At 31.1% G+C, this 22,670-nt stretch overlaps 1 protein-coding gene and 1 non-coding gene across 3 annotated transcripts in view; one reads left to right on the top strand and one right to left on the bottom strand.

The window, feature by feature from the left end:
- Nucleotides 1–18,307, bottom strand: part of bib (MIP channel family protein big brain) — a 100,491-nt gene extending 82,184 nt beyond the window's left edge. Inside the window, exon 1 of one of the 2 annotated variants that reach the window (XM_088201311.1) lies at nucleotides 17,760–18,307. In XM_088201311.1, coding sequence (XP_088057437.1) covers nucleotides 17,760–18,096 — 337 coding nt within the window. In that variant the 5' untranslated portion in view covers nucleotides 18,097–18,307. The remainder of the gene's footprint in view (nucleotides 1–17,759) is intronic. The other variant, XM_088201312.1, reaches the window with a different exon arrangement.
- A 3,404-nt stretch (nucleotides 18,308–21,711) lies between these two features.
- On the top strand, nucleotides 21,712–21,904 carry LOC148227347 (U2 spliceosomal RNA). The gene has a single exon (XR_015812157.1). It is a non-coding gene; the product is annotated as a U2 spliceosomal RNA (small nuclear RNA).
- The last annotated feature ends 766 nt before the right edge of the window (nucleotides 21,905–22,670 follow it).

The raw sequence follows: 22,670 nt of genomic DNA, 5'->3' as shown, positions 1-22,670 counted from the left end.
CTCAACACAAGATCCTCACACTCAGGCCTGCCGAAAGAGGATAAATTCCCGAATATATGTATAAAAAAAAAAGTAAAAATCGAAATCAAATATTGAATTTGAACTAAACTACGGTTGTTTGAGATGTATGTTCTGATGTATTTCAGGTATAAGTTCCTTCAGCCCTTTTTATACATAAATAAACAAAAGGAGCGGAACATTGCCTTCAAAAGCACCCGCTTTATAGGTTATATTTTGACAATAAACATAAATTTAAGGGATAGGTTGTATTTTTTGTCGCGAATAACAACGAATATAAATTAGCAGCAGTAAATTTAGGTGTTTGATCTGAATTTTTAGATCGAAAACCTAAGGAAGAAGCAAAGAAATAACGAAAAATCAACAACACCAAATAAATCAGTAATGCAGCAAAATAAATAAATAATACATTCAGTTTCATGTGATTATTATAAGAGAAAATCTAGAAAAAACAGTCTCGAATCTATCCCAAAAATATTTTTTAAAATATGTTATTTCAGTAAAATCATATCTAAATACATTTTCACCAGTAAATATATATTTTAATCAGTGAAAATATAAATTATCTGGTAGGTGCTAATAAAATTATATGATTTTAACTTTTCTGTAAGTAGTAATATATACTATATTTACATACTTATCATTATTTATTTACATTCAGTGTATAAATGTTACAGTGAATGTGTATATTTTGGTAAAGTTATATTTTCACTGGTAAAGTACAAATATATTTCATCAGTAGACATATATTTCTACTAGCGAAAATGTTGCTCTAAAATGTCTATGAAGCTCAATTTGACAGTTGTGAAACGTCTATTTGCTGTTCAAAAAAATCCAAAATACAACCTAAGCCAACTCTCTCACGGGAAAATAAGCGAAATAATAAGTACAGACAGACACCGCATCTCACATATTGCTCCATAGTTTGTCTGCATATCAATATTACATTATGTTTTAAAAATATGATAGCTATCATTACCGATATTACTATGTACTTTTAATACAAGAAGGCTGATCAAAGTATATTCAAACCGAATTTTGGTCAATAGGAGAGTGCAATATGACAACACTGAGCAGCAAAGAAAACACGAGTAATTATCAAATAAATATTTTTAATAATTTTTACTGCCTAATTAAAATAATTCGCATAAAATATAATTTCAGAAAATATGTCGCAACGGTGGCTTATTTGTGGCGTAGAAAGGGTTAACTCGTACCTATTATTATTTATTCAAGAGATTATATGACGATGTTAAAAAATATATAAAATGCCATTTTTGTCATGAGGCCCGGAATCATAGTTTTCCCATGGCCCAGGTTCACTCTTGGTGTCCTTACTCACACTATAATGAATATTTTTATTTTATAACATTAATATGCCATCTCATCGTTAAATCATATTTTATTATTATCCGTAAAGGAAACTAGCAAAATACATTAATGTAGTAGAAAAGTTTCATTTCACTAAAGGAAGCAAACACCATATAATAAGAAATATTGAGCGATTTCGCCTTAGTTCATTTCATTCGATAAAATATTATTACTCACGCACCTGTTAAGTTATTATTGGACATAAAAATATTACTTATAAAGTTATCCAGCATATACACAGAAAACAGCGGTATATTACATGCGTTTATGACGAACATAGTGTATATTTAATATTGAATACAAGTGTTACATGTATCTTATAATAAATATACGTATACACTTCAATGAAATATAAGTGGCAAAATTTTTTTCATTTAATTTTTTGCATAGGTACTTTCGCCTTTGCGGAATATGTTTTTGAGGAGTGTAAAAAAGAGTTTTATGACAGTGCTCGCGTGTCTTTCTGAGAAGTGGCGTTGAGGGAAATAACGTTTATTCCCTGCGGAGCTCCAGAAAGTTAAAAATGATCATCTTACTCAGGTAAGAACCGCAATTCGACGTCGCCTGTTATTTTTTTGAACGCTTCTGTGAAATCTGTTGCGATGTAATTTGCTTTCTCGCGAATAATATACGTAAAAGTCGATCTTAATGAGAATTTTCGAAAAATAAAGTTAAAACCCTTTCTCGGTTAATACCAGAGGGGCCATTATTTAACTCGACGTTTCGCTAATTGAAGCTCTAAACATGCGAAACTTTCTCGGATGGACGTTGCTAAGCCCATAAATTGAAAATCTTTTTTTTTAATTTGTATATGTCCAAGGGTCGGAATAGGGTAGTCAGTAAGACGCTAAACTGATAATCTTGAGGCGTAAGATCGAATTTTCATGCATACATTATAAATATTCTTAAATAGATTTTATGCATGCATTAAAAAGTTAGGATAAAAACATAAAAAGCTGAAAAGTAAATCAATTCACAACAAATTTGAATAAACTTAAATTACTGTTGCGATGTTTTATTTTCTATGACCAATATTGGACAATAAGAAAAAATATTGAAGATACCAAAATATTGTTATTCATATGGTATACCTATTAATAGCTTCATTAATGTATTAATTCACATGGTTACCATTGATACACATTCAGTAAGCCCTAATTACATTTTATTAAGCTCATTAAGTATGATTATATAATTTTCATATGATTCATAGGAAATGAATTATATTGTGAATTCATCCTCATAATTATTAGCTTAATGGATTTATTTTACATTATTAAAAATATTAATTTATGTCCAGGAAGATTCTGAGATAAACAAATCAAAAGTTGTCAAAAAGTAGGAAACTTTGAATGAGATGGGCTTCGGTTAAATATTAAGAGAATTCTGAAATTATATGTGATATACATGAAATAACTTTTAACGTATTGTACAGTTTCGATAGAGTTGTATTAATGATTTATTTCGTATTATTCAACGTACATTAATCATTAAAATTATTTACGTGACATTCACCGCCATCGTCCAATACGTATAATAATGTGGATTGGTTGCCAAATTACAACAACATCGTTTCCATTAAAACTCACAAAAAAGGAACAACCGTACGAGACTTACATAAATGTGTTTAAAATCAAGTTATGCAACTTAACAGCCATTCACCAGCTGCTGCACTTCGAAATCGGTCCGAAATTTATGCATATACTAAATTTTCATAACTATATTACGTATAGAATTCATGTATATGCTTATATATTAAATCATATGTTCGAAACGTGAGTTTGTAAATTAAAATATTATAATATGATCATCTTAATATTTTTTTACCTGTGTATAAACATGATGTGCGTTGAATTAAATTATCTTTTATAAAAAAAGCTTCAATTAAAAGCAGGGCTTCAGTTTGGATAATTACGAACAGCACCGCATGTTTTAACTCGACAAATGTCGATTTACTTGCATTCGCCCAGCGATTTTTGCCTAATTAATTAATTAAAAATGCTTTTTGCATATCAAAAAAGCTAATTGCCCGCCAGTGCGGTAAAACTGCAATTTAAATGTCGCTCGTAATTGATTGCAATACTTTAACCATTTTATATGTTGCAGTGGTTTTATTGAAAACAGAAAACTGGTGAAATTGGAACAGTATATTATTTAGCAAAATATATAAATAATTTTTGCTTATCTTAAACATACTTATAGCTGTCTAAAAATAAATAAAAAATTAAATTCAGGGTCTTTCTATTGATGTAGAAAAAATAACCAACAGTCAGTGATTTATCATATTTCATTCAAATGAAGTAATATATTTGTTTCTTTCACATGCAAAATTAGTCCATCGTCACACATGTAAAGAAAAGGTGGAATTTTATTGTAACTTTCAGTGTCTATGAATTATTAAATTTGTACGGTTAAATGCTATTTTTATAAGTATTTAATTCAGTATGATTTCCATAGCATATGTTTCAGAAAAAATAAAAAAGACCAAAAACTAATGAAACAATATGAAAGCTTATATTGTATTACATATATTAATTTCCACCCTTGCATTGCTTTTTTCCATCCCTCATTTAAAACTACTCGCTTTGTTAGAGCTAGATAGGGGCAATGCGTGTTTTTATTTTTAGTTATAATAAAAATGTAGTGCAGTAATTTTTTTTACATCAGTGAAAATATTTTTTCACATCAGTGAAGAAAGCTTCATCTGAGCTTTAATTAGTATTTCATATATTACATTTTTTCTATCGGTTCATAAAAAATACAATATATGACATACGTGCATTAAACTTACTACGATTTTTTGGATATGTATTATACATATATTCAATTTGGGTCACTGGATGCAACAATGAAAATCAATTCAGCCATCACAGTTCTGATCTCGACTCATCTGCGCCGAACATTGATAAATCGCTATGTCCAAATATGGCAATAACTATATTCTGGCCTTTAGTTAACGACTCACTGACAACCGCTTTTCGGCAATTTTCTGTATAAAAATATGTTTTTTGTGTAATAATGGAAATTATTTTCAATTATTAAGTCGTCATTTTGAAGCATGAGAAAATAATTTACATATGATGCATGTAAAATATATTTCTTAAGAAATGTACATAAAAAAAAGTAAAGCCTTATTGTGAGTCTTATATATTTTACGTGAAATTCGTTGAATAAATATATAGTTATTAAAAAAAGCATTTACACATGAATAAATATCAGCGTTGGAATTATAATTGCGAAATTACACTTCATAAAAAGATGGTCAGAATGAACAGACAGGGATTACACCATCATAAATATATAATGTAAAATGTAACGAGAAAGCTTATTTATATTTGTATAAGAACTTTGAGTAGTAGTTGAAACATCAATTGATTTATTTATAAGAACATAATGATTTTTAAATGATTAAAAAATAGTAAATACTATACTTATGTGTATCAAATCCTAGACCATGCTCTCTACTCGCTTATCTATTTTTAGTAGATGTTTGTACTGGACAAAAATAATATTAAATTTTATATATTAACTAATAGTTACTTTTTTATTATTAGTATAAAGAACCTGTATTTTTTAAAATGCGTTTTTGCGATTTTTACGTTCAATTTATCGATGTTAGGGTTTTTATAATATTTTTAAAGCATGGTGTAATATCAAGTTGCGGACAAACCATGGAGCATTTGATGCGATTATTAACGAAATATTTTATAACTGAAATGTTATTTGGTACTTGCGAGTATTATTTGCGTATTCCTAAACCGGGAAAGCATACGAAATTGCAGGTATTATTATAGAATTAAAGATAAATAATTTGTTTTTGATATAGAATTTACTTTTGCGGCAAAATAAAATGTATAGTTTTGCTCTGGTTGTCAAAGTTTTTAAATTTTTTTATCGATATGATATTTCCACGAAAGTTTAGAATCTAAAGTGAGACCTAAAGTACTTTGCAGTATTTTGCTAGTTTAGACTAAATGCTATACATTTAATTTCACTAACCCATTTGTCGACCCATTTTTTAATCATTTTTATTTTGTTTTGAAGTCTAAATACTGATATATGAGGATTTTTATAAAAATATAGAATGGCCGTGTCGTTAGCGAAGAAAGCGGTAATATCATTTCTGTGGGACTTCGTTGGGAAATTACTAGTAAAAATTGTGGATAGCAAGGGTCCTAAAATTGAACCTTGCGGGACTTCAGCAAGTGTCTGGAAGCTGATAAATAATTTTAATTTGAAAGATTTTACCGTTAAAATGAGTTTATTAATTAATCACAAGCTACGGGAATAATAATTTAGTTTGTTTATTTATAATGCCTGCGTGCCAAACGCGATCGAAAGCTTTAGCAATATCCAATAACACTGTTCCTGTAGTCATTTTTCTGTTAAAGCCTTTTTGGATATATTTAACAACTCGATGTAATTGATCCGTGGCGGAATGAGAACATTTGAAGACAAATTTATCATCGGGTATTGTTTTTGTATTTCGAGTAACTATTATATTATAAAATTAGTATGAAAAATGAAAGCGATTTTTTCATGGTGTTTAAATGGCTGTATTCATTTATATTATATTAGGAGAGACTGCGGCTGAAATTCATCGCTTACTTATACCTGCACTACACTCTCTGGAAGTTGTGCGAACCGATGTTACAACTGAAGTCGGTCGAGACCTATGATTTCGAGTAAGCGACTACACTGTCGCAAACGGCGGCTTCTGTCACGTACAGCCGGCATATTTTCGCGCGATCGAAAAATGTGCCAAATAATCGCAATTTTAAATTGTCATATTATTAAAATAACGCTACTGATAACTATAAAAGTTTGTGTGGGACTCAGCAATACAATATCAGTGAAAACTTTACTGTCGTAAATATTCAATTTACGCAAAATCTTTGTCGGCTTTTGCAAAATGCCATAAGGCATAAAAATGATACTTCAGAATACGAACACCACATCTGTGATTATCCTAGAATTTGTCGCCAACGATTCTAAATAAGAATTCGTTATGGTGTGACATTTATATAAACCGATCTAGGAAAATACACAAGGATATTCGAAACGATTTTTTTAAACAAAATCAAGTACCACTCATTATTTTTTAATTATTTAATTTTATATGAAAAAAAAATAAAATAACGATATCTGTTAGAAGAATATACTATCAAAAATATAATGAATCCCCTTTGGTGCTCTAAAATATTCAAAGATGTCAGTAAGAGTCTGTTAAAGTCCACGATAAGCATGTGGTATTATAATTTGACCACGTACCACGATGCAGCGCTCGTCATGCGTGTTAACCATAGGACGCCTACGCGCATACTGAAATTAAACCGAGCTATTCGTTCTATCTCAGTTTGCGAAACACCATATCATTATCTATCACTCTCGTCACTTAACACGCGAGAGAGCGAAAGGGAAAGTATCTCACCGCTCCTTTCCTTTCCGGTTCTTTTGCCGACAATGTTCGGAAGCGCTCGATGCTGGCCAAGTCGACTGAATTACCCCCACTTTACCTCCCGTTCTCGGTAACCTCGCAAACTTCCGAGAGATTTTAGAGCGGGCAGAAACGAACTCGACCGAAGTAACCTTGTCCTGGGCCAACCTTAGCCAACTTCCAGAGAGTGTAGGCAGGCATTAGAGTTGTGAATTTAAAGCAGATAGAAGTGGCGTTCATGATTAATAAATTAGTGGAAGGCCATGTATTATGAAAAATAAATTAAAGATAGATAAACTCAATGAACAATAGCAAGAATTATCCAGAATCATTATTTATAAACTGATACCAAAGTAATAAAAGGGTAGAGGTGAAAATTCCTTGAAGTTGGAATAAATACTTTTTTTCATAGCTTGCCAAATGCATTAATAATAAGTCAATCTAAATTAAATGCTTAAGATATATTTTCCTTGCTGAGAAATCCTTATTTTTTAATTGAGAAACAAATTGAGCATTAAAAAATACGATATTGTATTGATATAAAAAAATGTTTACTCCTTTGTATTATATTTAATTAACGCAGTCCTGGCACTCTGGAATGCTTTACTAATTAAAAATTAATATTTAACAGAATCTCAAAACTCATCAATATTGATTTTTACAAAATACGTTTTCTTCCTGGCATAAATTAAACTCAATTAGACAACGTCTAATTAGTACTGCGCTCTTCCCTCGGGAATTGTGTAATGATAAAACAGGATTTCAGACTAAAATTCAATCACAGCGACAAGACTATGACAGAACGCCAAGCTTCATTAATAATCGTCTTTTTTGACAGATGTTCTCCAGATTTGTGTATATACACATAATATACATTCCGTTTGCAAAATCTAAATTTTCCGCATTGTTACAATCTCGAATATTTATCATAATGAAAGTAAGTAGTGAAAAGTTGAAGGCTTGCTCCCGATAAAGATTTGATTCGAACAAGTTTGGCCTATATAATTATCTCGGCTCAAGGCGGCGGCTTTCAAAATTATTCGAGCAAATTCTCGCCTTAATTGTGAAATTGTACTAGAATAGCAAGCGAGTATGATGTATAAATTTTGCCGGTCGCCAAAAGTGCTCCTACAAGCGAGGGATCGCGGATTAAGTCACTTCTTATTAGTATGCATATACGGGAAAAACGCGACGCGTAAGCGAAAGCTCCTATATTTATTTATATTTTAATAAACAAGAATCTTACATAACATCTTCCCTCCAATGCTAAAAATTGAGAATCTAATATTTTGCCGAAATTGCGCTTTTTTTTAATATTGACCTTATAGATTATACACGCTAGAATAATGTCAAGCCAGAAGCTAAGCCAAAAAATATTTCTAGATTGCAGGTTTATATAAAAAAAAATGTTTTATTCAATATTTCATAGACATAGATACATATAATATATATCTCATATACATGCACACACTTTAAGACACCAACAATTATAAAATGTACTCGAAATTTTAAATTATACCAATAAATATATAGAAAAAAAGATTATGGCGCACGTCTAAAATATATATCGGATCCATAGGAAGGGGGGGGGGGATTTCATTTGCTGATTTTTGAACTTTAGTTTTAGAAGAAATCTCAGAGTGGTAGGATTCGAATGCTTCAAGTAAAACACGCTGACGAATTTAATTTTATTGCGTTGTCAAGTTTCTGTGCTTTATTTATTTTTGCTTTTAATCAGTATTTTTAAAAACTCTTCCATATATTTATCCCATGCCCGAAATTTTATCAATAATCTAATTGAAACTTTAAAATACATGGAAAAAATTGTGATTGTGAGTTTTCTACATATTTCGAAAATGTTTCATTAATAGCTAATTAATAGCTAGCTTGAAATCCTACGCCAAGGAAAACGGCTATTAAATAGAAATTATATAGTTATTTCTGACCCAGAAAAAAGTCATGAAAAAATATATGAATTTTAGATTTTATGGCGACCACACATATAGGCACATTTAGAAGGGCGATTGTCTCATTGTTAATGACCGCGATCAAAAACGTTCATTCATTAACAATGAGACAAACACAAGAAGGATTTCTTTTGACCACACAACGCGGGTCGTTAAGAGAATCCCTTTTGTGACAAAACGGTACGGACGCAATAAATCACCAGAATGCAAACCCTTTCCGAAGAATTCGAAAGTCTGGAGCCAAGCAAAAAACTTGCTTTAGAAAATACACATCCGATTTCTCGAATTATAAGAAGCCCCTGCAGCGATTGGCTAGGAGAACAATGCACAATCGCGATTGTCCAGCTAGCGTGAACCCCCCTAAAGGATATAAGCCCGGACTCCGGCGAGGAGAAGGCAGACGGTCCTAGATACGAGACGGCTGAGGCCCGAGACAAGAGATGTTCAGAGAGCCAAGATCTACCAGCAGCTATCCGGAGGAACCAGCTACGCGCCCTCACCGACAGACCTGAAGATCACACCTGACACTCGCCGCATGCAGCCACAGAGCCTTGAGACATCATCACCTGCATACCTTCATCGTTACGCCATAATCGTCCATAGTCAAAATTGTAATTATAGCATAATAAACAATCTAATAGGATTCACCGAAGAGTCTCATTGGCCGCGAGGTCAACCACCCCTAGAGCTATGCCCCCTAAAATTTCATTTTACTTGTGAAATTTTGCAACTGAAACAGTCAACTATCCAAAAGTAAGAAAAAAGCATTTGGCAATTTTAACTAGGATATTTATCCAATTATTTGGACTTTACTATCCATTCATTTCACATTACCAGTTAGTGTAGTTTCAGTGGAGAGAAGTTTCTGAAGAAAGGCTGAAAATTTATTTTAAATTGGACAAGAGAATTAATATATATTTATAGGAACATTGATGTAAATATTGAAGGGATAAATATATTTGCAAATAATGGAAATATAAGATTAGATTTTAATTTAATTTTAACTAAATATGTATTATATTTAGTTCTTATTTTTATGTAAGCAATTTTATTATTTATTGTTGTAATGTTTCTTAGCAGTGTAACAATATTTTATGTAAATTATGTTGTTTTTAAAATATTGCCCTTCTTAAAAGAAATCTGAATCCTTCATTGGGACCATATCACATAAATTGTTCCAGTTTCTCATAGCTATTGTCAAAAACAACCTTATGTTTGACACTGGTCGTGTGAAGGTTCTCAAGCGCTGACCACCTGGCCGCGATGGGCAAGTACAAGGGTCGCAATCGCGACTCTTTAGGGTATTGGTGCGCAAACCATGAGTTCCAACCTTGAAGAGGTCGGGAGAAACATTTTTGGGTTCGCAAAATTCAAAGAAATTTATTTGACATAAAATATAAGGCTTTTATTAAACAAGAAGCAAAGTTCCAGTATAGTAGCGAAATAAAATTAAATTATCAAAATGTATCTTCATTCATGAAACGCATCAATAGCCGGCAGATTGAGTGCCTAGCGATGCGACGCAGATCGCGTACTCTCTCAGTCTCTTAGCAACTGCCGGACAATCAGCATGTGATGATGATGTATCTATGTATTTATGCGATTTTCAATACAGATTCGAACATCGAAGAAATCATGAGTTCTTTGCGAGCTCATACCTCACATTGAATTCGTACTAATTATAGCTTTTTATATAAATATTTTTTTAATGAGCATTTAACGTTAAAAAATATTTATACCCACATGACATAAAACTATTGCTTTATAAAATGATGTATTTTATTCAGACCTCTAACAACAAAATTTTAAGCTAAATAGTAAGCACCCAACTTAAAAAAATGCTCATTGAATAGATGCTGCGGCAAGAATGTAATGAATTGTATTTCGCTCCTAGAAAAGGCACTAAGATACAAATAAAGATACGGCTGGATACTCTTTTACTACAATGAGTACTTAATTTTGCTGGGATTCTAGAGTCTAGAATTTAAACAATGAAGCTATTTTCGATAACGCTACAATCTAACGCAGTGGTCTTCAACCTGGAATCCACAAGAAATTATTGCCGGTCCGTACAAACTTTCACACCCTACTGATGCGACTCAGCCTTGATAGTTTTTTCAACTTCATGTTTGTGTGAAAAGACTGTTTCAACTATGTCAGTAATAAAAACCAAACAGAGGAATCGATTGGATGTTCAGCTCAGCGCTTCGTTTCTCAGAAAACACGCTGCAACCACGTATATCAAATTTGCTTGCAAAAAAGCAGCAGCAAATGTCACACTAACAAAAAATTGTAATTTTATAGCATTAAATAAATAATATTCTATCTAACATTGGTTTTTATTTTGGTTGACGCCGGTCCGCGAAATATTTTTCCCATTTTCGCCGGGCCGCGGATGTAAAAAGGATGAAGAGCACTGATCTAGCGTATCGTACAAAACGCGAGTCGGCAATAAGTTGTAAAATTGACACGCGACGTGCATACAAAATCTTTATCGAAGTATTTTTGCTTAAAACACCCGTAAGTCTAACCTGTAAGTGAAATCCGCCGATTGTCGATCGTAGTTTTTAAGGAGACTCCAGGTTTACATTGGTGCGAATACTCTGAAACCGCTTCCGGTCTTCAGTATATAACATATATTTCAAAGAGTTCTGAAAAAGAGAGAGCAGTGAACCTATAATACATATAGAACACGCCTCAATTTATTTTTCAACATAGACATTACATACCTCAACGGTTTTTTTTAAATTCCAGAGTATTTGATAAAACATTTTTCTAGTAAATAACGCTAATAACCTTATACAGAAACAAGTTGTATTTTTCTAGTAAATAGCTTACAAGTTGTTAGCACTGAATTGAGCCTATTACTATTTACAGGATTAGGAATTTACATGATAATTTTTAAACACACGCTACAAGCTAAACGTCGTTGTTACTAAGGCTATACAAACTGTTACGCATATTTGTGGTAACGGTAGTGTTGCCAACCGAGTCAATAAATCATTTATATATTTAATCATTTTTATTTTTTCAAAAATCAGTGCTTCTTTTATATTAACAGCTAATCTAAGTTTTCCATGGGGCTCACTTTCAACGCCAGTACGAAATTGTTGACGCCTTGCATTTTCCTAACAAACAGGTACTTTGCCAATTTACAATTAATGTTGCGCCGCGTTATGTTTCAGTTTGAACTCGAACAAAAATTATACGTAAATCTTTTATCAACACCATAATTTAAGACTTGAGGAAATAATAATTAACTCTCCTATATAGTATAACCATATTATTAATTTCCATATTTTAAAAATCTAACTAAATAACACGTTTTCGTTATTTAACGTTTTCTGCGAAATGCTGAATTTGTTGTAGGATGCTAAAATTATCTATTCCTTCTAAATCGAAGCTTCAAAAAAAACATCTCATTTCGGTATTTTTCAGGCCTTCTTGTGTATACGAATAAATTTGATTTAAATTTGCGTAGCATGCGAAGCAAATACATTCAACAGATGCTTGATAACACAATTTTGATTTAAATTGAAAGTAACATGAAAATAATGAAATTTGGTACATGTTTTGATACCTAAATTGCTTTATTGTACATAGTTTATTAAAGTTAAAACGTACCTAGAATAATAATTATTGTTTTAAACGTGGTAAAAAATACACAATACAAAAGCTTTGTTGTTATTTATATATATATAAAAAATATACTACTTTATTCAAAGCAGAAATGCAATTTCAAAAGACGAGCTTTTTCATAATATATTTTTTTCGCTTGAGCTTCAGTCGAAAACGTGAAAGCTATGTTACTGAAAAACATAATAAATACTCCTGGGTATTAAAAATTCAACATAATGAAATGTGAAATAAAATTACTATTTGCGGCGCGAATTTTATATACCGCAATTAATTAAATGATATAAAATTGAATTAATACAGTAAGTGAGTGATATACGTAAGTGAGTGATATATATAGTTTTAAATCAATATGCTCGAGGTCCTTAACGATCTCTGATTTCTTCAAATTGTTTTGCAATATATATTATAGTTGTGATCAATCGTCTATTCCTGGGTTTCCCAAACTTTTTCAGCGACGGAACACTTGGCAAATCCGAAAATTTTGGCGGAACACTTATCTTATTTTTTAGGCTGGGTAATTCATAATAAAATAAAACATGTTATTAAAGAAATGTTATTAAATTTATTAAATTTATTTAATAAACATAAAAACACAAATAAATAAAACTCCTATTGACTGATGATTTTGGGTTTTTAAATAACAATTTTTTTATATCAGGCAAAATTTTGGTTAGTTGTATTTTCATATCTGCCGTGGCGTGTAGTCTATTTCTGTATTTTGTTTTTGTTGCATTATACTTAAAAAATCCCACTTCGCATAAATACGACGTGAAAAACGGAAGTAAACAAACCAGAACTTGTTTTGACACCTTGGGGAACTCGTCAGTCAGACTCGCCCAGAAATTATTTAATGGTTGATATTTTGTTTCAAATCAGAGTCATTAACTAAATTCTCCTAATCCCTTAAGCCCACTGGTTTTACTGTTACGGAAAATGGATTCCGAACCCAGGAATCGTCCTTACTAGTATTCGGAAAATATTTCGAAAGAGTTATTTTCAAGTAATATAGGTGTTCTAAAAATACTTGTGAAACTTTTTTATCTACTTGAAAATTCAATTCATTTAAACATTCATATCCAAGACAGGAAAACAATCAGAATTATTAGATTCAACCGATAAAATCTGAAATTGTAATTTATTATCAAAAGATTCAATTTTATCTTTCATATTGAAAATTGTAATACTTATATCTTGTAATTATAAGTTAACATCATTTCACTTTGTAAAAATATCCGCCAGATATGCAGATGTATCAACCAGGAAGGATTTGTTAAAAATTTTATAAAATGATGTTGCAAATTATTTTGTGCTTTCAAGAAGACTAATAATTCATTTCGAAGTTCCTAAAGTCTTAATAGTACTTTTCCTCTGGATAGCCATCTCTCTTTAGTATGTAATAAAAGTGCTTCATGTTCACTACCCATTTCATCGCACAAAATTTTAAATAATCTGGATTGAAGTGGTCTAGATTTTACATAGTTTATCATTTTCACGGCTACTTCATAACATTTTTTAAATTTGTGGAAATTTTTTTAGTCAACAGTGCATGCCTATGCAAAATACAGTGACTGCTAGTAGCATATGTAGTCACATAAATAAAATTCGTATAACAAACACTAATATCGTGTGATTAATTAACAAAAAAAATATTGTTTAAATACGATCAAATTTTAAAGATAAAAAAAACAGCACCGACTTATGAAACTTTTCCCTCCAGATTTTATACACATCAATGTTGAATATTAAACACATATTTTCAAGCTTTTTTATCAGATTTATAAACAATTTTTATGTATTAGCAAGACTAACAATTTTTTTAATCTACTCTAAATTCTTGTGAAATATCTATTTAGGCTCCGCGGAACACATATTTTGGATCCGCGGAACACCAGTGTTCCGCGGAACATAGTTTGGGAAACCATGGTCTATTCTAATAATTTTGAGGTTTTATAATTAAAGTCCGACTACAAGACCAATCGTTTACAAAGTTATCGAAGATTCTTCCTTAAATTTTCAGTCTTTTATATTATAATATAATATAAAAAAATCTTGGCTCGTTTTTTTTTATTATTTAGTCATATACACATTTGCAGATTAAAGCCGGCTTTGATCTGCAAATTGAAAAAGCTTGGATATTTTTTTCTATACATTTTTTCTTACATATTTAATAAAATAAAATTAGACGCGTTTGGAATCCGAATATTGATGCTTTAATAAATGCTTTTGTGTTGTATTTACATTCTATTTAAAGTGAATTAACCGTATTATAACCATTTATACATAATATCGATTACATATTTGCTAAAATGTTATTTTTAAACAAACGTTAATGTTTATTGTGAAAGTACTACCTAGAAAGTGGGTGCTTTTGAAGGCAATGTTCCGCTCCTTTTATTTATTGTATGTATAAAAAGGGCTTAAGGAGCTTATACCTGAAATACATCAGTACATACATCGCAAACAACTGTAATTTTGTTCAGATTTATTATTTGAGGTCGGTTTTTACTTTTTTTGTACATATGTATATTCTTGCTATGATTTTTTCCAGAGTCGGGCCCCGGAAATTTGTCCCCTCCCCCCCGCTCTCTCGGCTAATTTGGTCCAATGCTAGTTTTTAATAAAACAATTAAATATAAAAGCAATTTTCCCTTATGTAAGCGAGTCAGTGTTTTATTATCTCGTTTATAAATATTCTATCCACTATTAATTTCCTTCGAAAAAGTTTCCCCCATTTAGACCCCCTATATTTCCTTTTAATTTCTATAACGACAAACTTTACTTACTACATAGTCCGCTTAATTGAAATGTCAGTTTCCCCCCCCCCCCCGAAATAAAATTGCCACGCGCTTTTCCTCCGTTCGTTGATTACATCTCCAGAGTCAATCCACGCGTGGCCAGCGATAAATCCCCATTTTATTTCCCGAAAAGCTTCCGGAATCGCTTTATTTATTCCCACCTCTGCCTGCTGGAAACTTGTGAACTCATTACTTTAGGGCCGATCTCTCATTTCGGCCGTAACTAGATGTGCGCAGAGATGGAAAACCGATAAAAGCTCGCAACGGGAGCTTTGACAACCCGATGAAAAATTGGAAAGCGCTCCGGGAAACATTGCGTGCTGCGACCGCGTCGAATGGCCATTTGTTTTGAGATATATTCGCAATATATCGCCACCGAGCCGGGGATGCTGTGCTGGCAGATTTCAAAACGGACAGCGAAGCGTAGATTACACTTTTCGAAAAGTTTTCAAATTTATATTCCACTGTGTATGTTATTGGATATCAAACAATTTGTTGAATAGCATCAATGTGTATGTGCTATTATACTGATTAAGTCTGTATGCTTGTCCGTTAAGTAGTCCGAGCATTTATAATATGTACCGCACATATATTGTACAGATGTATTGTTTTGAAATTTAACCCTTTAAACGACAGCGACCAATTCAAGCGAGTCATTCATTATTTCTCTTCACGCGTCAGCATCTCTTTCTAAAAATAAATATAAAATACTTGGTTTACTAATAAATTATGCCAGTAAAATATTCTTTGCGAATTAAAAAATAATAATTTGTAAATAATTAATTAATATTAAAAAAAATAATCAACATATTACTCTCAGGTTTACTTGTATTTTAATGGTAAATAATATGTCTATAATAAATTCTGAAAAAAAGTAATCAATAATAGAGACGATATCCGGAATATGCCTCGAATATGGAGCGCTCTTAGGAGGATCTGTGAGTCTTGAATAGACCCGATAAGGTGCTGGCCTGCTAAGAGACCTCCAATAGAGAGCTCTGCTCGATGATCCAAAATGGTATCCCTGGCACTTGATGGAGGGAGTGGGTTTCTTGGAACCTCTCAGTTATGTTACTCGCTAAAATTTCACTCGATAAGCCAACGCTTTCTCTTTCCGAAAAACGTCGTTATATTCTGTAAGATGGCAAAGAGGATGACGAATCGTTCGCCACAATACAAATAAAATTTAATTCAATTGAGGACAATTTAAATGAGCAACATATAAAATAATTTTTCCAAAAAATAAATTGTTTGTGCATTACTATTGGACAGATTAGTCAGAACAGTGAACACCTTATGAATAATTCTCTGCAACTATTCGTTTTTCGAAGAAAAAATACGAAGACTTACCTTACATAAATGCACAAATAATTTGTTTTATGGAACAAAGTATTTATTTAAATGCACATATTTCTTAAAATAATTACCAGTTAAATAGCACATAATTCAATTTATTATGTATGTAAAAACAAATATTTCAATAATCTTGTACTAATTTTAAGAGATATATTGTCAGTATCTACTGAAAATTAGTCCCTATTATGTGTTTTAAAAAATAATTAATACCACTAATAATAATATCAATAAATGTGTTTTTCAAAGATGATAGTATCATACATATATTCTCTGATTGGTGTATTTCTTCTATTTTTTCACAACTTTCACAACCCCTAGAGAGCTTTTTTGTTAAAATTAATTATTTATTTTGTTAAAATATTAGCTTCTTGAAATAAGTTACAAGAAATATCATATTTTCTTAACATGACATATAGAAATGTTTTTCGAATGTTTGTGAAGAGATTCTATCAATATTAATAATATTTTATTTACACAATCTTTATTTTATTATAAAATATAATTTAATTACAAGTAATATTTTGAAGCTTTATGATTAAAGATAACATTAAATTAAATAAATTTATGAGCATATTTGAAGAGGAAATCGAAATATGTCGCTTATTTAGCTTCCTCTTCAAGCTATTTATTTTAGCTACATATGTACATACATACATAAGTAGATATTTTCTATATGCTTGAATGATTCAATATTTCAGCAAATTTCTGTTATGCATACAATTACATGAAAATGGCATGAAAATATTTTATTTTAACGAATGTTAGCCTTTGAAAAATAGCATATTTGAATTTTGAACTAAATTGGAAATTTATGTAGTATGTTATTGCGCAAAAAAAATTGCGCACACGAAAATTCCACACAGCGAAAATTTTGAACATAGTGACCTATTTGTTATAAAAATAGTATGAATGTATATTGCTATTATATATATTGAGCTTTCACAACAATGCTTATACAATGAAGCTTTCTTTTTCCAATACATATAAATAATCACCCACTCATTAAAATTAATTGCTCCAAGGATGCCACAAAAAAATCTCGAATTTAACGGCATGTGCAACCGCAGACGTGATTTATATAATTTATCAACTTGCACATAAATAAGGTCATGTCAATTTGCGCGTAATTCGCCGGCTGCACATAAATACAGACGATTCTTAAATATAAATTCTCACCCGAAATGTGTCTGAAGCAATGCGTGAGGGTCGCAGCAGCCAGCCCTGCCGCCAAGGCTGTAGCCAGCAAAACTATCGCTGGGGTCGCCGAAGACCCCACTGCCCCGGGCGATCCACACACAATCACAACATAGAAGAAAGTTGCCAAACATTCGCAGATGACTGCCCGCCAAAGCTCTAGCGATCTGAGTTCGACGCGAGCTTCCAGATTCACGGAAGTGGTGCTACCTCCGGAAAAACCGTTGCTTTCGCATCGTAGATTTTCCAACTTTTCCATCAATCTTACGATGTGGTATTCAATGTTTTGGTCCGGCACGTGGAACGTTTCCTCAGCCATTTTTACTTTTTTGGTTATTTTTGCAATTTTGAAAGATTGTTTAGTAACTTGAAGTTGAATTAGAACTTATTCATTATTATTTTTAATTATTAAAACACTTTGAAAGTCTTGGTTTTTATGTTGGGATTTTTTAACGAATAGTTACGACGAAACGATTGCAACAATTCGAGCGCCCGACACGTCTGAACCCGATCGTAGCAGAACGAAAACTGACAAGATTCAAGCTCCACGCGACCGATCACATGTTTACACCCTCGGGCATCTATCTCGTTCTAACTTGCTATACATAATCACAATTCCGTCTCCCTCGTTCGTTGTTTTTGTAACTTTTCAAATGGCTTATTCGCAGCATCGTATTCTGAGATAAGATTTTGTTTCATTAAAAATTAAGTTTTGCTGATATGGCAATATGAATTCTGTCTTCAGAATTCAGTTTCTTTACAATTAAGTTAATGAACATGAAAAATTTTAATTCTCAAAAATTGTTGCAAACGGCATTTATATCGCTTCCTCATATACAATCCTGAAAGCTATGCAACTCCTGACATTCAGATGCCAAACTAAAATTTCTGGTTTTTGAAAATTCTAAAATTATTTTTATCGCAGTGTTGGAACGAAGTACAAGAAATACATATGCAATTTAAACAATATAATACAAGTATTTACACTTTAGATATCTTCGAGTCTAGGATTTAGAGATCTAGGAACTAAAGTTTATTTTTCTATCGCTTTTTTATTAGGTATATAATTACAGCCAACGTTAAGACTAAATTGTTTATGCATTATAACTCCTACATATTTTATACCATCAACTATTTCTATATATTAATTATTTACAAATAAAATTAACATAATTATCTAGCCTATACTTATTATAAATTTAAAATGGTAGCATCTTATATTTAAATTATATTCTACAAATTTTTACCGACAAATGTTCAATATCTTTGGTATGTTTTTAACGATTTCTGTACGCATTATTGTTGTTTTATTAACTTAAAATTAAAGTGCATTCTTTAACATTTAACTATAATTTTTAGCTAATAAAAAATAGATAGATAAAAATATACAATAAATTAAATATATTATTTAATTTTAATGTTATACGACATCTCTTAACTAAAAAAGGTATTGATCTGTAAAATAATGGTTTGATACTCGACTATTAAATATTGCGTGTTAAATGGTTTGAGAATTTACTATATAATGCTATAATTTGTAAATCACATTGGTGAAATTGCATATAAACCAGAAATTATTATGTTTAAACTATGTATTGTCCACAGTTAGCTAGTGTAAATATGTATTTGATAATATGTAAAGAGTCCAAACATTAAACTATTGAACGTTTTAGACTAGAAGTGTTATTGTTTGATATTTATATGATTTCGACAATGATGAACGTTAATAGCAATGTTACATATTTAAAGCGACAAAAATATTGTCAAACGGTTTTTAAATTATATAAAAAGGTAGAAATTTTTTTTAAAAGATCATTAAAAAATTGTCGTGTCTGCATTTTCAAAATTTATAGTTATTTTATATTATATTTTTTTTAAGAATCTTAATCTTCTTATTTATGTGTGACATATTTCAAAAAAAAATATTTATTAAAGAAAAAAATCAGTCGATTTTTAAGACTCCGACTCCACGATAAACATTCGACGAAATTTGACTTCATTATGAAGTTAATCTCGTTACTTTTATACTACTAAAAAAAACAATTTCTTTATTCGGTGCAATTGATATACAATCAAATTTAAGTGTATAATATAAACTATTTTCTTAATTATGTGAATGTAAAATTTTTTATTGTTACGTTTTTGAATATGCTATCTGTGTCTGGGTAGAGGAAGAGTTGTCACAAACCTCCTATTGAAAATTTTATACTACTTTTATACTACTATGAGACATGCTTTCACCACTACCTACCTGAATCGAAACAATATGTGACACAGTAGAATAATATTGGTTCATCACCTACTAAAAACTTATTGTTGTGGCGTCCACTGGCTATGGTTTTTTTTTGTAGGCGAAAGAAATATTATGGGAAGCTCACTGTGAGTCACTTGTTGATTATTTTTTTAAAACAATTTTTTTTTTTAGCATTTAGAAGTCCAAAGTCATGTATGTCATGCCCAAGATGATTTTACCATTACAGTCCAAAAGCATATATGTCATGCCCAATATATTTTCTATTTTTTAAGCCATTTTGAATTGATTAAAAAAATTCTTTTATTTTATTTCATTAGTTACTCTATCAATATATTACTGTGAAAATATTTACTAATTCGTAACCATTTGGCCTGGAATTGTTAAATTACTAAAATTTGTCGTAAAATCTATTAATCCATCGATGGATTTCAGAAACAATTTTTTAAGCAATCTGTGCCAGCCGCTCAAAACCTAGATGTGTTATTCGTGGTTCTCAATCTAAAATGTTCTGTTTTACATTTACGTACATATTTTCTTTAATTAAATTAAATTATTGTTTTTAATTTAACTCAATATTTAGACAATATATTTTGAAAGCATAAAATTCCGAATTGTGAAGTTCATGTTGACGAATCAATTGTCATTTATTTATTATTTTGTTATTTAGCAACGATACTGTGGCGAACAATTATTTTCAGAACTTACCGTTGCAGAGAGTCGATTTATAATATAAATGTATTCCTAATATTGTATAATTTGTTTATAGTGAAGCTATCAGAGCAAACAAGGGATTGATTTTTATATCATTCGTTTGAACGAAGCCACGAATCAATAATGTACTCGATACCGAAAACAATACTGTATTGTTAACTTTTTATTGTCCATTGGGACTCGTCACAGGTTGAGTGAAGCAATTGGATTGATTGATGCGACGAATTGATAGTGTACTTGATACCGAAAACGGTACTGTACTTGTTATCTTATGAAATGTGTCACAGTGAATTGCGTCACAGGTTGAATGTATATAAATATAGAAAGAAAATAAAGCGACAGCACTTAATCTTGAGAGATAGAGAGGGACAGACAGAGCCAATACAAAAGTCCACCAATTAACAAATCGTTCGTCCAACCGATTTCTTCTCCCGGTCTTTACAATTTAATGTTTGATATAAAAAATAGCAGACTTTTTTTAGTTGATAACTTTATAGCTTAGAATTTTGAATGGACCCGCAGATAGTTTTATGAATATCCAAATGGCCCTTGGTGTAAATAAGGCTATATATTAATACATTCAATATATTTAGGTTCATCATACGTCTTGTTTTTACAAAAAATGACCTTTTTTTAACTCTCTTAGCATCCCAAACTAAGAAAAAATTCTGAGATGAACTATTTTTAGCTATTACAGTATAGAGTTTAATAGTTATGGTAAGCCTAAATATATTCCACATATTTTTTTATATAAAAAACAGAAACTCGATTATATGTAAAATAATACATACTTACTATTGATTAATTATACTGAAAAAAATTGATTTGTAATTTTATGTTAGTATATAAATTATTTAATTTTATTCGTTATTCAATTTAGATATAATAGATGGCGCTAGTAGTTTACGATACTCGCAAGTAAAAACTGTGCTACGTGCTATAAATACCGTTTGATGTGCCACTTGAGTTATCGCTTCTCGGCCTGTTGGCTAAGATCAAAGTGTAGTATCTGTTCTTATCAGCTTAATATCTGATAGTTCCCGCATTGCGGGACCAGTATATTAAACTGATTTTTGGAAAGTGACGGGATGTTCGGGGCTTGCTCCACTCCTGTCGCGGGTTGGCCCGGCATTGCAGTGCCGCCGGGATCGGCCCACTTATAATTATCACAATTCGTCTAGCTATGGGCTCGGTCTCATACCCTAAATGCGAGGGGGTCAAGTCGTATCACCTGCGTGCGTGCAGGACTCGGAAATAATTCAATAATTTGTTCGGATACACTCGCTGATGTCGGTGTCTCATGCGGTGTATATGTACACCGCCATCGAAAAAAGTATCCTACCATTTTTTACGATATTAGTGTGTACGTAGATAATATCGTGGCTCTATGATCTAAATACGGGTACAATCCAATCTGATTATTCAACTGTTCATCTATATGGGAAGGTGACCAGGTTTTGAAAATATCAAAGCAGGACACTAAAAAATAGGGTCATCTCGGAATTTTCGTTCCAGGAGGACAATTATCAAAGGAGTAAAATAAAACACGATTATTTTGATAAATTAACCATTTTGATTCAAGTGCTTTAAACCGGGTAATGGATAACAGCTCAGATACAACATCACGTATTCGACCATAGCGAGAATTTTTTTATAGAAAATCTCACAAATAAATAAATTATTAATTTAAGCTTTTAATGTTCGCAATGATTATGGGTGGTTCCGACAAATTGTTTATAACTTATTAAAAATTATTAAATAGAAAGTTTATGAATATTAAATCTTAAAATCACGGTACAGCAAGTTTTGCTTTTTAATAAGAAAAATATTAAAATTCTAAAAAAAGAAGAAAGTAATCAGTATATTTATTACTAAAAATATATTTGTATATTATCCATATTCATGTACCTGAGCCATCTGTTGATATC

Source organism: Plectrocnemia conspersa, unplaced genomic scaffold, assembly GCF_051122295.1.
Source record: "Plectrocnemia conspersa isolate PC_06_02 unplaced genomic scaffold, ASM5112229v1 ptg000013l, whole genome shotgun sequence".
Classification (NCBI taxonomy): domain Eukaryota; kingdom Metazoa; phylum Arthropoda; class Insecta; order Trichoptera; family Polycentropodidae; genus Plectrocnemia; species Plectrocnemia conspersa.
Note: the sequence above shows the minus strand (reverse complement) of the source record. Positions and strands in the feature narration are given on the sequence as shown.